This window comes from Meriones unguiculatus, chromosome 11 (genome assembly GCF_030254825.1).
Source record: "Meriones unguiculatus strain TT.TT164.6M chromosome 11, Bangor_MerUng_6.1, whole genome shotgun sequence".
Classification (NCBI taxonomy): domain Eukaryota; kingdom Metazoa; phylum Chordata; class Mammalia; order Rodentia; family Muridae; genus Meriones; species Meriones unguiculatus.
The window spans coordinates 1101751-1119299 of record NC_083359.1 but is presented as its reverse complement, the minus strand read 5'-3'; the positions used below and the strand labels follow the sequence as shown (position 1 = coordinate 1119299).

The window sequence follows — 17549 nt, the reverse complement described above, 5'->3', positions numbered from 1 at the left end:
CCGCACAAAACTAAAGTCCAAGTGGATCAAAGACCTCAACATAAAACCAGATACTCTAAATCGGTTAGAAGGAAAAGTGGGGAAGAGCCTAGAACTCATTAGCACAGGAGACAACTTCCTGAACAGAACACCAACAGTTGCTCTAAGAACAACAACCAATAAATGGGACCTCATTAAACTGAAAAGCTTCTATAAAGCAAAAGACACTGCCGTGAGAACAAAACGACAGCCTCCAGACTGGGAAAGGATCTTCACCAACCCTATGTCTGACAGAGGGCTAATATCCAGCATATATAAAGAACTAAAGAAATTAAAAAGCAACCAATCAAGTAATCCAATTAAAAAATGGGGTACAGAGCTAAACAGAGAATTCTCAGTAGAGGAATACAGAATGGCAGAGAAACACTTAAATAGATAGTCAACATCCTCAGCCATCAGGGAAATGCAAATCAAAATGACCCTGAGATTTCACCTTACACCCATCAGAATGGCTAAGATGAATAACTCAAGTGACAACACATGCTGGAGAGGTTGTAGAGAAAGGGGAACCCTCCTCCATCGCTGGTGGGAATGTAAACTGCTACAACCACTTTGGAAGTCGGTCTGGAGCTTTCTCAGACAATTAGGAATAGTGCTTCCTCAAGATCCAGCTATAATACTGCTAGGCATATACCCAAAATTTGCTCAAGTACACAATAGGACATTTGCTCAACTATGTTTGTAGCAGCTTTATTTGTAATAGCCAGAACCTGGAAACAACTCAGATGTCCTTCAGTTGAGGAATGGATACAGAAATTGTGGTACTTTTACACAATGGAATACTACTAGGCAATCAAAAACAAGGAAATCATGAAATTTGCAGGCAAATGGTGAGATCTAGAAAAGATCATTCTGAGTGAGGTATCCCAGAAGGAGAAAGACACACATAGTATGTACTCACTCATATAGTCCTAAAAGATATGATAAACATAATGAAATCTATACACCTAAAGAAGATAAACAAGAAAGAGGACTCAGGGTGAGATGATCAATCCTCACTTAGAAAGACAAATGGGATGTGCATTGGACATAGGAGAAAACAAGTAACAGGACAGGATCCTACCACAGAGGGCCCCTGAAAGACTCTACATAGCAGTGTATCAAAGCAGATACTAAGACTCATAACCAAACCTGCAGCAGTGTGCAGGGAATCATATGAAAGAAGGGGGAGTTAGTATGACGTGGAAAGGATAGGAGCTCCACAAGGACCAAATATATCTGGGCACAGAGGTCTTTTCTGAGGCTGATATTCCAACCAAGGACCATGTATGGATATAACCTAGAACCTCTGCTCGGATGTAGCCCATGGTAGCTCAGTAACCAATTGGTTTCCCATAGTAAGGGGAACAGGGACTATTTCTGACAGGAACTCAATGGCAGTCTCTTTGACCTCTCTACCCCCCAAGAGAGGAGCAGTCCTGCTAGGCCACAGAGGAGGACTTTGCAGCCAGTCCTGAAGATATCTGATAAAACAGGGTCAGATGAAAGGGGAGGAGGTCCTCCCCAATCAGTGGACTTGGAAAGGGGCAGGGAGGAGATGAGGGAGGGGAGGAGGGTTTGGAAAGGAATGAGGGAGCGGGATACAGCTAGGATACAGAGTTAATAAAATGTAACTAATAAGAAAAAAAATAAAATTAAAAAAAGAAATCAAGGACACCATGAAAAGGCAAAAACCTAAGACTAATAGGAATAGAAGAAAGAGAAGATTCCCAGCTCCAAGGCCCAGAAAATATTTTCAACAAAATCATAGAAAAAAATTTCCCAAATCTACAGAAAGATGCCTATAAGCATACAAGAGTCCTACAGAACACCAAATAGATTAGACTCAAAAAGAAAATCCTCCTGCCACATAATAATGAAAACACTAAATGTACAGAACAAAGAAAAATATTAAAAGCTGCAAGGGGAAAAGGCCAAGTAATGTATAATGGCAAACCTATCAGAATCACACCTGACTTTTAAGCAGAGACTATAAAAGCCAGAAAGGCCTGGGCTGACGTCTTGCAAACCCTAAGAGACCACAGATGTCAGTCCAGACTACCATACCCAGCAAAACTTTCAATCACCATAGATGGAAAAAAACAAGATATTCCACGACAGAACCAAATTTAAACAATATCTATGCACAAACCAAAATCTACAGAAGATACTAGAAGGAGCTTGAACCTGAAAAGATTAACTACCCCCCCAAAAAAAAACATGGGATATATATAACTTCACTACAGCAAAACCAAAAGTAGACAATCACATAACACACTACCACAACCAACATCAAAACAAAAAGAACTAACAGTCACGGATCAATGTTTCTCAACATCAATGAGACTCCACTCTCCAATAAAAAGACACAGATTAGCAAAATGGATGCGTAAACAGGACCCAACATTTTGCTGCATACAAGAAACACACCTCAGCCACAAAGATAGACATTACCTGAAAGTAAAGGGCTGGAAAAGGTTTTCCAAGCAAATGAACCCAAGAAGCAAGCTGTAGTAGCCATTCTAATATCTAATAAAACAGACCTTCAGCCGAAATTAATCAAAAAAGATGAGGAAGGACACTTCATACTCATCAAAAGAAAATTCCACCAAGATGACATCTCATTTCTGAACATCTATGCTCCAAATAAAAGGATGCCCACATTTGTAAAGAAAATAATAATAAAGATTAAACCACACACGTTATTATATTCCAGGACATAGCACCACCTCAGAGAACCTGCTGGTTTTCAAGGTTCTGAGGGCAGCCTCTGAGGCTGTATTCTTCATAGCACTCATCTATGGTCCAAACATCTGGAAGGTTTCCACTGCTTTCCATCTCCAGTTTCCTGCCTTCAGAGGGCAGCTTTATCCTTGGCATTTAAAAATTACAGTACGTGTGTGAGTGTGCGCGCACACGTGTGCGCGCGCTCGCGAGGAAGGGATGTGCATGCTATGTAGAGCATGTGGAGGCCAAAGAACAACCTGTAGGAGTTGGTTCTCTCCTGCCATCCTGAAGGTCTCAGTGATCAAACTTAAGCTGACCCGGCAAGTGCCCTTACTCACTGAGCCTTTTCACTGCTCTGCCATTTTTAATTACGAGAAAAGAAAATGGATGCATTGGCTCATGCCTGTAATCTTAGCACCTACAAAGTGGAAGGCAAGTAGGTCTGGAGTTCGAGGTTGTCAACTTCTACATAGGGGTTTGAGGCCAACCTGGGCTACATGACATCCTCTCTCATAAACAAACAAACAAACAAACAAAACTTTCCTTGCTTCCGGGTTGTGGTTTCAATGGAGCTTTTCTCTCTCTCCAGTAATGGAGTCACAGAGAAGCTGTTGCTGTCCTTGCTATCTTTTCCCTCATCAGCTGACTCTTGTTTTAAAAGTTAGTTGCCTTTAATCCCAGCCCTACAGAGGCAAAGGCAGGCAGATCGCTATGAGTTCAAGGCCAGCCTAGTGTACATAGTGAGACCCTGTCTTAAAAAAACAAAACAAGTTAAATTGAAGCCTCACCCATCCCTTAAAAAAAAAAAAAAAAAAAAAAAACTCTTTGGAAACTCGGAGAGTGGATTTTAAATTCATCTGCTGAGAAATAAAGAATACGAGGTGGGCTGGGCATGGAGCTTGGTGGTGGAGTGCCGATCACCCAGAGGACCCTGGGTTTTAGCCATACCACCACATAAGAAAGACCTGTTAGCCAGGTGGTGGTGGTGGTGGTGGTGGCATCAAACACCTTTAATCCCAGCACTCAGGAGGCAGAGGCAGGGAGATCCCTCTGGATTTGAGGCCAGCCAGGGCTACACACAGAAAAACCCTGTCTCAAAGAAAAAAAAAAAAAAAAAAAAAAAAAAAAGAAAGAAAAGAAAAGAAAAAAGACTTTGGTTTTGTTTGTTTGTTTCTTTTCTAAAGAATATGCTGCTCCAGTCCAGCCTCCTTCTGGCTAAAAAAATAACCAGAAGAAACAGTTACATTGGCCAACAATCTTCACTCTTTCCAGCCCCCTTTGCTATGGACTGGGCATCCCTTTCTCTACACACTAAACAGCTTTGTGGCCCTACAGAATGAAATTCTTTTTAAAGTGTGCCAGGAGCAGGGTTTGGGAGAGAAATTAGTAGAGAGTCTTAGGGGACATTTTCTAAAAACAATGCAGCAAGTGGCCACAATGCTCCTACCTCCCACAGGCGTGGCCCAGAGCTACGAGTTTATAGATGAGACCATCAAGAACCTCCACTCACTGTGAATACTCACCCAGCAGCTAGTCAGGGGCAAAGCCAAGGAGCCTCCAATGAGAGGCAGTCTGGACGAGTCACCCTCCAGTCACATTCACCCTCCCTGGCATGAAGAATTGATGGTGAGAAAAAAAAAATGTTAATTGATCTTTTGTGTTCTCACTGGAGATTAATAACACTTATAATTTTTGGTCACAGTTTTACTCATAGACATTAAAAAATAAATAAATCTAAAAAGACATAATGACCCAGTAAACTTAGAGAAAAAATATTTGGGGGGTACTTAAAAATCCAGAGGGTGAAGCCATGAGCATTATGCCATGGAGCACAGCAGCAGACAGGCAGGCATGGCACTAAAGCGGTAACCGAGACCTTATTTCTTATCCAAACGAAGGAGAGAGAGAAAGGAAACTAGAAATAGCCTGAGCTTCTAAAACTTTAAAATTTATCCCAGCGACACACCTCCTCCAATGAGGCCCACATCTCCTAATTCTTCCCAAACAGCTCCACCAACTGTAAAAGCCATTCTCATCCAAATCACCACAGTCATTTTAAAGAGTAGAGTGCTATTTTTTAAGCCAAACATAGATCAATGGAAACACTAAATCTGCATCTTTGAATCTGTTTTTTCACAGAAGGTCAGATGGACGCCTCCTTGTTCCATGTGGCCCACTTTCAAGAACACGGGATGGTCCTAGAAAAGCCAGCCAGGGTGGAGCAGCACTACACAGTCCTGGAAAACCCAAGCTTCTCCTCAATGGGAGTTCTACTAAAAATATTTTCTGCTGTTGGGCACAACATTCCCATCACTTCCATCACACTGACCTACTATCACCTCAGTCTTAAGGATGTCACCCTTCACCTTTACCTGGTCCCCAATGACTGCACCATTCGGAAGGTGACACAGATAGCCTCCAAAGTGGGCCCAGAGTGGGTGACAGAAATGCACCGTGGACCCAACTAGAGAGAGCCCCTTGGAGAGACTCTCAACTGAAAGTTGGGATGCATTTGCATAGGGGAACCCTGGTATTCATGATTCTGCCATCTTCTTGGCTCCCTTACACCAGAGTCTCCAACAACTGTGTTTAAGGCCCCTTTAATAGTCCCTGAAGAGCCTTCTATAGTCTCTTTCCAACCATCAGAATTATCCATGCCCAACCTGTGGTCAACTCCCCTCCCCTCTGGCCCTGTCCTCACAATGAACATGGCAGGGTCAGGAATCCAACCATCTGTGTGGCAGAACTCAAGGTGTCCAGGAGATGCCACCATTGCTATCCCACACAAATGTACCTCCTTCACACCAGATGTCGTAACCCTGAAAACTAGCTAAATCGCTCACTGTAATGTTCCCTAGGCCATTGATGATGAAGAAATGAAGTTCCAGTTTGTGCGAATAAACAAGCCACCCCCCGTAGACTCTCTCTACATCGGCTCCCGCTACATCGTGTCTGGCTCCAAGAAACTTGAAATCACCCCAGAGGTAAGCATCCAGGTGTTCACTGCTCGTCAGGGTCTGAGTCCAGACTTGAAACCCTGTGGGGCAGGTCACACGGCTTTGCAGAGAGTTGCGATCATGTAGAAAGCAATTGCAATTTGGGATGAGCAAGAATATATCCAAGTTTGGCGGGAATCCCTTTAAAGGACCACACAGCAATGCAGACTAGGCCTGGAGAACTGAAGAATTAGATTCAATACCGCACAGAGCGAGGTCCATCTAAACGCGGAGAGTGCCAGCCAGGCTGAGCGAGCAGCACGTTCAGGATGAGCGCCCAGTCATCCGAGGCTGTTCTGTTTGAATCTGAAATGTCTCCTAACTGTTTAAACACGGGGTCTTACCAGTGTTAGTATTTCAGTAGTTAGTATTTTGATAGCAGAAGTATTTTGGGAGTTTGTAGATACAAAAGACACAGGGTCTGGCTATGAGAAGCAGGTCATCAGTGGCAGGCCTGGAGGGTTATAGCCATGACTTGCTCCTCACCTCATGCTCTCTGACTCTGATCCTCTGAAATATAACAAGCAGTGCCACAAGGTCCTGCCCCCAAGAATGGAACCAAAGCTTCCATGCATTTGCCACCATGAAACTAAACAACAAAATAAACCCTTCCTTAAGTTGTTCTCTGTCAGGTTTTTGTTACACCGATGAGAAGGAAAACAGCACATGGGGCTCCCAAATGGGTCCTCAGTCCCCAGAGTGAAGATCTGTGTTCAAAGGCTGTGGGTTACCTCAGTGCAAAAGATAGACAGTGTCCAATGTGAGCAAAATTTAAAAAGTATGAGGTGGGGAAAGCGCCCCCTCTCTCCTTCCCTCTCTCTCTCCCCCCTTCTCTCTCTACCTCACCCTCTTCCTCTCTCTCTCTCTCTCTCTCTCCCTCTTCCTCTTCTTAACCCCCCTCCAGGAACTGGAGCTGTGCTACCGGAGCCCTGGGGAATCCCAGCTCTTCTCTGAGATCTACGTTGGCCACATGGATTCGGGGATTAAGCTGCAAATCACAGACAAGAAGCATAATAATCTCATATGGCAGTCTTTGCTGAAACCAGGTAAAATTGATTTAAAGCCAGAATCAGTTGTGTGACTTTTGCTAGATCCATAGCAGGTGGTATGAGCACAATTTAAACTGTGAGGTTGTGTTAGTCAGCTTTCCTGTTGTGAGAAAACATGCTAGAAGAATTTTGTCCGAGGATTGATCAATGTTCCTGAATAAACTGCATTGAAAAAAAAAAAAAAAAAGAATATTTATCAATTCATACAACAACAAAAAAAAAAAAAAAAAAAAAAGAATAAAGGTTTGTTTGGATTCAAGGTCTTTGAACCAAGTTTCAGTCCATAATCAGCTGCCTCCACCTCTTTTGGACCTGAGGTGAAACAGAATACCATGGAGTGGGAGCTTGTGAGAGAAAAGGCTGTTCTCCAGTTAACTCCAAAGCAGAGCGGAGGAGAGAGATAAGCAGATGGAGAGGCGAGAAGAGGACGCTAAGAGAAGAGAAGGAGAAAAGAGGAGGCGTAGGTGGAAAGGATCGGAGGAAGAGAGGAGTAAAGAGAAGGAGGGAGGAATTCCATGCAAGTTTTTCTCTTCCAGGGCATGGCCCAGTGGCCTACTTCCTCCATCCATACAGTCTTACATTGGTGCTAATGCCACCCTCACATTCACACAATAATGAGTGCATTTGTGTGTGAGTTCATTCCTAAATTTACAGCCCTCAGGACTAGTCACCTCAAAACACTGGTGGAGGACTAGTCCTTCAACACATGATCATTCCTCAGAAAACATATTCTATTTAAACCATCACACACCCTAAGTCCAATTTTCTCAGTCCTGTACAGTTTCTGCCCCCACTGCCCTGGCAGCGGCAGATGGAGATGCACAAAGATCTGGCTCCAGTGCACATAAAAGCTAACCTTTAAAGTGAAGGGATTTTTGCCAACATGAGATGCTTGATTTAAATCCATCCATAATTTCTATTAATAAATTTTGTTTTTTAACAATTTAAACATGCATACAATGCATTCTTTGCACTCCACCCATGTATATAAGTATAATATATATATATATATATTATCTTCTTCCTCTCAACAGTCCCTTTTCTTTTTTTTTTTTTTTCGATTTATTCACTTTACATTCCGATCATAGCCCTGTCCCTCCTCTCCTCCTGGTCTCACCCTCCCTCCCTCTTCCCCCATCCTCCCTTCCCCATTCCTCAGGAAAGGGAGCACACACACACACACACACACACACACACACACACATACCAACCCACCCCATCACATCAAGTTGCATCAGGACTGAGCATATCCTGCCCCCCCCCCTTCCTGGTGAGGAAGCCCTGCCACAGGGAAGTGAACAAAAATCAGGCAAAAGAGTCCATGTCAGAAACAGCTCCTGCTCCCCTTACTAAAGGACTCACATGAAGACTGAGTCACCCGTTGGGTGCATATGTGTAGGGGGCCTAGGTCCAGTCCATACATGGTCCTTGGTTGGTGCTCCAGTTTCTGCAAGCTCCCCTAGGCCCTGGTTACTTGGCTCTCTTGATCTTCTTATGGAGTTCCTGTCCCCTCCAGGTCCCTCTATTCCCCCCCCCTCTCTCTCCCATAAGACTCCCTGTGATCATCCCAATGTTTGGCTGTGAGTCTCAACATCTGTTTCAATCTTTTGCTGGGTAAAGCCTCTCAGAGGACAGTTATTCTAGGCTCCTGCCTGCAAGCACAGCAGAATATCATCACTAGTGTCATAGGTTGGCTCTCTCCTGTGGGGTGGGTCTCAGGTTGGGCCAGTCCTTGATAGAACATCCCTAAATCTCTGCTTTATTTTTATCTCTGTATATCTTATAGGAAGGCTAAATTTTGGGTCCAATTTTTTGTGGGTGGGTTGGTGTTCCTCTTCCTAAACTAGAAGTCCTGTCTAGTTAGAAGGTGACCTCTTCAGTCTCCATTACCAAAGTTAAATCAAGATCAGATAAACAAGTTAAATAGTCCTATAACCATTAAATAAATAGAAGCAGTCATTAAAAGTCTCCCATCTAAAAAAAGAAAAGAAAAAAAAGAAAAGAAAGAAAAGAGGCCATATGGTTTCAGCACAGAATTCTACCAGACTTTCAATAAGAGCAAAGAGCTAATACCAATACTCCTCAAGCTATTCCACAAAATCAAAACAAAAACATTACCAAACTCATTCTGAGTCCATAGTCACCCTGATACATAAACCACACAATAAAGAAAGAATTTCAGACCAAATTTCCATTATGAACATTGATGCAAAAATACTCAATAAAATACTTGCAAACCAAAGGCAGATAGATCACAAGTCCAAGGCCAACCTGTTCTACATTGTGAGTTCTAGGACAACTAGGACTATGTAGAGAAGCTGGGTATTTATACCAGCCTGGCCTTGAATTCACAGAGATCCACTTGTCTTTGTTTCTCTGGTCCTGGAATTAAAGGCGTGTGCAAATGTGAAAAAAAAAAATACTTACAAACCAAATCCAGGAACACATCAAAAATATCATCCAACATGATCAGATAGGATTCATCACAGGCATGCAGGGGTGGTTTAATGTATGAACATCCATCAACATAATCCACCATATAAACAAACTGAAAAAATAAAAACACAAGGTCATCTCATTAGATGCCTAAAAAGCATTTGACAAAATCTAAACCACTTCATGATTAGAGTCTTGGAAAGAACAGGGAATGCAAGGAATATACCTAAACATATAAAGCAATATACAGAAAGCCCATAGCCAACATCAATTTGAATGGAGAGAAACTTAAAGAGTTTCCACTAAAATCAAGGACAAACAAGGTGTCCATTCTCTCCATATCTGTTCAACACAGTACTTAAAGTCCTAGGTAGAGCAATAAGACAAATAAAGATCAAGGGGATAGAAATTGGAAAGGGGCTGGAGAGATGACTCTGTGGTTAACAGTTCTGTCTGCTCTTTCAAAGGACCCGGGTTCAATTCCCAGCATCCACAACTGTTCGTAACTCCAGTTCCACACATTCTGACACCTTCATACCAATGCACAGAGAATAAAATTAAATAATTTTTTAAAAGAAATTGGAAAGGAAGAAGTCAAAGTATTCCTATTCACAGATGACATGATAATATACCATTAAATTCTACCAGAGAACTCCTACATTTGATAAGCACCTTTAGCAAAGTGGCTGGATACTTTAATTAATTCAAAAAAATTAACTCAAAAAAATCAGTAGCCCTCATCACTAGAAATGATAAACTGGCTGATAAAGAAATGAGGGAAACAACACACTTCACAATCGCCACAAAAAAAAGTATCTTAGTGTAACTCTAACCAAGCAAGTGAAAGATCTGTATGACATGAACTTCAAGTATCTGAAAAAATAACTTAAAGAAAATATCAGAGATGGAAAGATCTCCCATGCTCCTGGATCAGTAGAATTAACAATCTTACCAAAAGCAATCTACAGCTTCAATGACTTCCCGTCAAAATACCAACACAATTCTTTACAGACCTTAAAAGAGAAATTCTCAACTTCTTATGGAAAAATAAAAAACCCAGGTGAGCAATAACAATCCTGTACAATACAAGACCTTCTGGAGGTGTCTCCATCCCTGATCTCAGACTGTACTACAGAACAATAGTAATAAAACTGCATTATACTGGCATAGAAACAGACTGTTTGGTTAATGGAATTGAATTGAAGAATAAACCCACATACCTATGGACACTTGAGTTTTTACAAAGGAGCAAAAACCATACAGTGGAAAAAAAGAAAAATCTTGAGCAAATGGTTCTGGTCTAACTGCAGGTCTACATGTAGAAAAATGCAAATACATCCATATTTATCACCCTGCACAAAATTCAAGTCCAAGTGGATCAAAGACCTCAACATAAAACTAGGCACTGTTACAAAAAGATGTCTGAAAGAACCTTGAACTCGTTGGCACGGGAGACAACTTCCTGAACAGAGCACCAACAGCTCAGGCTCTAAGATCAAAAATTAACAAATGGGACCTCATGAAACTGAAAAGCTTCTGTAAGGCAAAGGACACTGTCAATAGAACAGAACATCAGTCTACAGATTGGAAAAGATCTTCGCCAACCATACATCTGACAGAGGGCTAACTGGTTGCTCCCACCATAGTTGTGCTGCTAGTACAGCAGTGGTGCCATGTGACATGGCAGATTGGTTATATAACACGGCCCCAGAATCAACTAGTCAGAGCTCATAGCAGCTCCCAGCTGCGACAATCAGGGAGCTTGTACATGTGTAATCTGGGTCCTCGGCATATGTTATGTTTGTGTAGCTTAGTGATATTATGGGGCTCCTAACAGTGGAAATGGGGCTTCCTCTGACTGTCTGCTTTTGGGACCCTTTTGCTATTACTGGGTCGCCTCATCCAGCCTTAGTATGAGGAGACAGGCCTGGTCTGGTTGTGACTTGTTATGCAAGGTTTGATTGCTATCCCTGGGAGTCCTGTCCTTCTCTGAAAGAAAGCGGATCTAGGAGAGGAAAGGGGGGGAACTGTGGTCAGAATGAAATATATGAGAGAATAAACAAAAAAGAAAAGACAAATATCACAGAGCACACACCTGGGACAGACAGTTGTTGCATAACACTAGGAAACCCTAGCAACGGGAAGGAGCCCAATTCCAGCTGGAATTCTTTATGGCACATATCCAGGATGTTTGGATTCTCTAGACCACCTTATCCAGGGTAGTGTCTTAGCCACTAGTTCTGATGGGGACCAAGAAGAGCAGCGTAACCTTAGAACCTCCAGGGCCACTCTGCCCAAATCTCCTATGAAGGTATCCCACACCCAGAACTAGATTATTGTTTTGAAACTTAGTTCTTCTAAGACCTCCCATTTAAAGCCTCATAGGGTATCTTGTGTGCAAATTTCTTTCTGATTTTTTTATATTATGTATCAAATAAAATGTCCTATATGATTTTAAACACTAGCTTCATTTTCAAACATCTATCCCACCCACTCCTCCCTCCTCCCTCCCCCACACTCTTCCAGTTAAAACATCTCTGCCCCAGTGTTTCCTCTCTTCCCTCATTTTACTGCCATGCTGCTGTCGACCTTTCCCCCCTAAGGCCCTGACCCCAATCTAGATTTCAGGTTTCCGGGGCACTCCATGTAAACACCACAAGCTAAAGACTCCAGGGTAGAAACTGCCCGTGAGAGGTGTTGTGTTTCCTTCTGGACCTGGGTTATGTTGCTTGAAACTTTTCCTGCTCTGTACACTGACCTTTTGTAAAGTCATCTTCTTCACACCTGAGTCAAATCCCATGGTACACATGTGCCACAAATCTGTTCCCGAATCGTCTGTTGGTGGACATCTAGGCTGGCTGCATTTCCTAGCTGTTGTGAACAGACCTTCAGGGAGCATGGCTGTGCAAATGTCTCCATGGTAGAATGTAAATTTTGTTGGATGTATTACAGGTAAACAGCTGGGTTATATGGTGGTTCTAGGTCTTAAGAATCCTGTGGATTGATTTCCTAGTGGCTGCACTAGTTGACACCTCACTGCAGTGAGCAAGTGATCCTCTTTCCCCTCATCCACTCCAGCGTGTGTTATCATGTTTCCTTGATATTGGACAGTTTCAAGGCACGAGATAAGATGGAATCATAAGTCATTTTACCCTGAATTTTCCTAATAGCTAAATGTTCCCTATCTATGTGCCTTTCCTCTTTTGGGAATTCTCTGGTTACTCTTATGGCCCTTCTTATAATTGAGTTATTAGATTATAACTGGAATTTAAAATTTTTAAATTCTGTGTATATTATGGTTACTAATCTACTGCTAGATATTAGTGGAGAAATAGTTTGTCTCCTCCTTCGATGAATCTTTAGTCAAATGAGTTTTTTGTTTTTGTTTTTATTTTTATTTTTTTTGTTTTTACCATACAGAACATTTTTAGTGTCATGAGATCCGATTTATCTGTTGCTGCTTTGCTTCCTGTGCTACCAGAGTCTTACTCAGACAATCCTTCTCATGTTGCTATGTTGAAATGTTCGCCCTACTTACCGCTTTACCAGGTTCAGTGATTGTTTCTTACACTTAGGTTTTCATTATTTTGGAGGTGAGTTCTTAGATGTGACGTTCAGAAGTCTAGTGGAATTCTTCCACATGTCACAGGTTGTCTTTTCTCTAGAGTATATTCTTAGCTTCCTCATCAAAAGCCAGGTAGCTGTGGTTGTGTACACCTTATCCAGACTCTCTATTTGATTTCTGGGTGTCTGTTTGTGCCCATACCATGCTGTTTTAATTACTGTGGCTTTGTATAACAGGGTTTTTGTTCAACATTAATTTGACTGTCCTATGTTTCTTGTGGTTCCTTGTGTGTTGTCCTACTATTTGTTAAGACGTTCCTGGAATCTTAATTGGGGCAGCATTGAATCTGTAGCATTCTTTTAGCAGGATAGCTGTTTTCACAATATTTATTCTTTTAAACAATGAACACGGCTAGGGTGTCCTTTCATTTTCTAAGGGTTTCCTTGTTTTATTTCTGTGATGTATAATTTAAAGGTTTTGTTGCAGAGTTCTGTTATTTCTATTCTTAGGTGTTCTGTCCAGCATTTTATTTTATTTGTTTGTTTGTTGCTATTTTATCTCATCAACATTTTCCAGCTGACATAGACAGGAGGAAACTGTGAAAATAGTGAAAATTTTAAGTTCAGTAACAGTACAGCCCTAGTCCAGCACTCACAATGCCAAAACCAAGCTCCTCTGATCAGACCTCTGGGGATGCCCAGCCCTTGTCAGGTGTCACACAGTGGTGGCTCCTGCTCCTGGGATGCTACAGACAGACTACACACGTGTCAGAGAATAGTCGTTGCTCTGCCTTCACCTGCATGATACACAGGCGGGGAACTGTCCTGCCCCAGAATCAGGCCAGGGTTTGAGTCTCACTCCAGCACTGATTCACTCAGCAAGCTTGGAAAACAACTTAACACATTTGAGTCTGACGTTCCTCACCTGTGAACCAAAGATCAGAATGAGCAATTCATTTCATTTTTGGAAAGGTTAAATGTTGTTCCTAGACACAGGTTATTTTTAGTTGATGGGAACAATGATGCTGTTTTTTCTTTATACTAAGCCAGCTTCTTACACATATTTTTTTTCCTAAATTTTATAATTGACTCATTAAGATCTAGTCCTTTCCATGTAGGAAAGTACTCAGGCATTGGAAGATTGTAATCATGGTCCTCCCTTGTATCCCCAATCTTACATGTTGGTTCTAAAATTCATGGCCACTCAGTTACTTTCTTCATTAGTTGCTACAAGTCAGGATGTACCAAGATGGTCCAGCAAGCATGGACTGTAAGCAAAACCATCCTTCCTTCACACAAATGGAACCAGGCTCCCAATACTACAAACTAGGTCCTTGGGATGACTCCTAAACTGTAAGAGCACAGTGAATGTAGGGTTTTCTCAAACCCTTGGGGCTCGTTTGTAAGCTGAATTTTACTAATTGTCTTAATTGTTGCTAAAAGTAACTCATTGCTTCCATTTGCTCACTCTTCATTCATCTTGATTCTGCCATTAAATCCAGAATACACATTTGTGGCATCTGAGCATACAAAGTCAAAATGAGATGTCAAATGATCTGCTCTATCAAGCAAGAGACTTGGTTCGTTCACTGTGAGGAATTCAGTCTAGGATAAAATTGAAGCTGTAATCATGAATTGCTCATTTACATGTTTTCTCTCTCTATGACTAAGGCTCAGGGACTAAGATGCCCTGTATAACCAAGGAAATGCTCACCTTCCAGACAATATCAGAATCTGTGGTTCATTCCCAAGATCTCAGGCATGGGTGGGATTGTCACCAAGTGCACTGAGTGTGGGTATGAGCATCATGACATGTGCTTCATGTCTCATTTCTTCCAGGGGACCTCAGACCTGTGCTGCCCAGGATCGCTCCAGCCCCCAGAGGTTAGTAAAGACTGTAAGAGGCCATAGACACCAATGGTATTCTGCACGTATATCATCTGACTCTTGAGAGAAGGGCAGTGAGAAAGGAGAAATCCTCACTTTGCAGACCTCACCAGGAAAGGTAGGAGAGGTGCAAACCCAGGATACAGTTCCTCTCATGCCCCTTGCTGCTTCCCATGGTGACAATAACTCCACCCACTCCCAACCTTAGGGACCCACCGTGACCCCGTGCGCTGGTCAGGCAAAATGTCAGACTAATAACTTGCCTCAAGAAATGACCTTCCAGAGGGAAAGCGCAAGAAGTGAGAAGCGAGTAGGAGACCCTGAAAGGAGCTTTTCCTTGCTCACTGCCATTCTCATCTTTACTCCTAGATGCTCCTGTCTTGCTGCACTTTGTGGACCAGCATCGGGAGCAGCTGGTGGCTCGTGTGACATCAGTGGACCCTGTCTTGGACAAGCTGCATGGTCTGGTGCTGAGTGAGGAGGAGTATGAGGCCGTGCGGACTGAAGCCACCAGGCCAGACAAGATGCGGAAGCTCTTCAGCCTCAGCCGCTCCTGGAGCAGGGACAGCAAAGACCTACTCTACCAGGCTCTGAAGGAAACCCATCCTTACCTGATCATGGACCTCCTTGAGAAGTTGTCTGGGGTCTCTGTGGGATCCTGACATCTATAGTGACTGAGGGGTCAGCACTCTGCTTAGGGTCCTGACTCTTCCTGACCCTCCTCTGGCTCTCAGTTTCTCCATCTATACCCACTGGCCATCTGAGTTGCCTTTATGACAGCACTGTATCCAGGACATCTCTTGGGGACTCAGAGGTCCAGTCTTGGCCTTCCCCAGCCAGATGTTCATGCAGATTGAGCATCTCAGAAAACACCCAGTGGAGCCTGCAAGTCTATAGAGGCCTTGTCCAGCTCTATGGTCAGAGTGGCCAGCCACGAGCCACCCTGACCCACCATGATACAAGCAGGACTGGGAACAAAGAGATGCTACTTTTCCCTGGAAAGTGACTGTCTTTGGAATAGGAAAGGAAGGGGCTCTTTACACTCGCTGCTCAGAAACACAGGTGTAGGAAGTCACGTGACACAACACGGTGCTCACAGCACAGACACTGCAGACTAGTGCGCACTGTGAAGTGATCCTGAGCAGTCGCACATGCACAAACCTTTGTTCTTGTCAAGGTCTTGACACCTTCTCTGGAAATACACGTTAATTAAGACCATTTTGTGTCAAGTCACCAGCTGTGGCTTACGGTCAATAAAATGTGTTTACCTGTGTCACTACAGAGAGCCGAATGGTCTTGTTTCTTTGCTGGGGGTTGGAGGAGGCATAGCTGGGTTTTCAAGCTTGATCCTTCCTTACAATGTTAGAATTCTTTATTTAATATTTTGTGTTTTCCAAGATAAACCTTACAAAGTTAAAAACCAAAAACTTTGGCTCCTGGCATCTACTAAGATCAGAAAGAAGGAGAGGAGAAAGAAGGAGAGTCCCTATCAGTAGACTTGGGGAGGGGCATGGATGCAGAAAGGGGAGGGAGGGTGAGATCGGGAGGGGAGGATGAAGGGGCTTATGGGGAGATACAAAATGAATAAAATGTAATTAATAAAAGTTAAATAAAAAATTTAAAAAACATTTTACTATTTTTTAAAACAAAAACTATCTCTACTTTTTAGTCTATTAAAAAAAAAAACTCTTCTATGAAGCCACAGTCACCTTGCTACCTAAACCACACAAAGATCCAACAAAAAAAGAGAACTTCAGACCTATCTCTCTTATGAACATTGATGCAAAAATACTCAATAAAATACTTGCAAACCGAATCCAAGAACATATCAAAGATATCATCCACCATGACCAAGTAGGCTTCATCCCAGGCATGCAAGGGTGGTTCAACATACGGAAATCCATCAATGTAATCCACCACATAAACAAACTAAAGGAGAAAAACCACATGATCATCTCCTTAGATGCTGAAAAAGCATTTGACAAAGTCCAACACCCATTCATGTTTAAAGTCTTGGAGAGATAAGGGATACAAGGCACATACCTAAAGATAGTAAAGGCAATATACAGCAAGCCTACAGCCAACATCAAACTCAATGGAGAGAAACTTAAATCAATCCCACTGAAATCAGGGACAAGACAAGGCTGCCCATTGTCTCCATATCTCTTCAACATAGTACTTGAAGTCCTAGCCAGAGCAATAAGACAACTAAAGGAGATCAAGGGGATTTAAATCGGAAAGGAAGAGGTCAAAGTGTCACTATTTGCAGATGATATGATAGTATACATGAGCGACCCCAAAAATTCAACCAGAGAACTCCTTCAGCTGATAAACACCTTCAGCAAAGTGGCAGGATACAAAATCAACTCAAAAAAATCAGAAGCCCTCCTGTATACCAAAGACAAAAGGGCGAGAAAGAAATCAGGGAAACAACACCCTTCACAATACCCACTAATAACATAAAGTACCTTGGGGTGACTCTAACCAAGCAAGTGAAAGACCTGTTTGAGAAAAACTTCAAGTCTCTGAAGAAAGAAATCGAAGAAGATCTCAGAAGATGGAAAGATCTCCCGTGCTCATGGATTAACATTGTGAAAATGGCCATCCTGCCAAAGGCAATCTACAGATTCAATGCAATTCCCATCAAAATACCAACTCAATTCTTTACAGACCTTGAAAAAAAGATTCTCAGCTTCATATGGAGAAACAAAAAACCTAGAATCTCCAAAACGATCCTGTACAACAGGTCATCTGGAGGTATCTCCATCCCCGATCTCAAGCTGTACTACAGGGAAACAGTAATAAAAACTGCATGGTATTGGCATAGAAACAGAAAGGAGGATCAATGGAACCGCATAGAAGACCCAGAAAT

The 17549-nt window shown here is 42.4% G+C and overlaps 1 protein-coding gene across 1 annotated transcript in view; it reads left to right on the top strand.

Annotated features, from left to right (window-relative positions):
• The window catches only part of LOC110563436 (NACHT, LRR and PYD domains-containing protein 1a-like), a 52474-nt gene extending 36324 nt beyond the window's left edge, over positions 1 to 16150 (top strand). The window contains exons 10-14 of the mRNA XM_060365005.1: positions 4885 to 5147; positions 5604 to 5729; positions 6646 to 6787; positions 14630 to 14674; positions 15047 to 16150. Of these exons, the coding sequence (XP_060220988.1) occupies positions 4885 to 5147; positions 5604 to 5729; positions 6646 to 6787; positions 14630 to 14674; positions 15047 to 15339 (869 nt within the window). The 3' untranslated portion in view covers positions 15340 to 16150. The remainder of the gene's footprint in view (positions 1 to 4884; positions 5148 to 5603; positions 5730 to 6645; positions 6788 to 14629; positions 14675 to 15046) is intronic.
• Positions 16151 to 17549: the final 1399 nt, after the last annotated feature.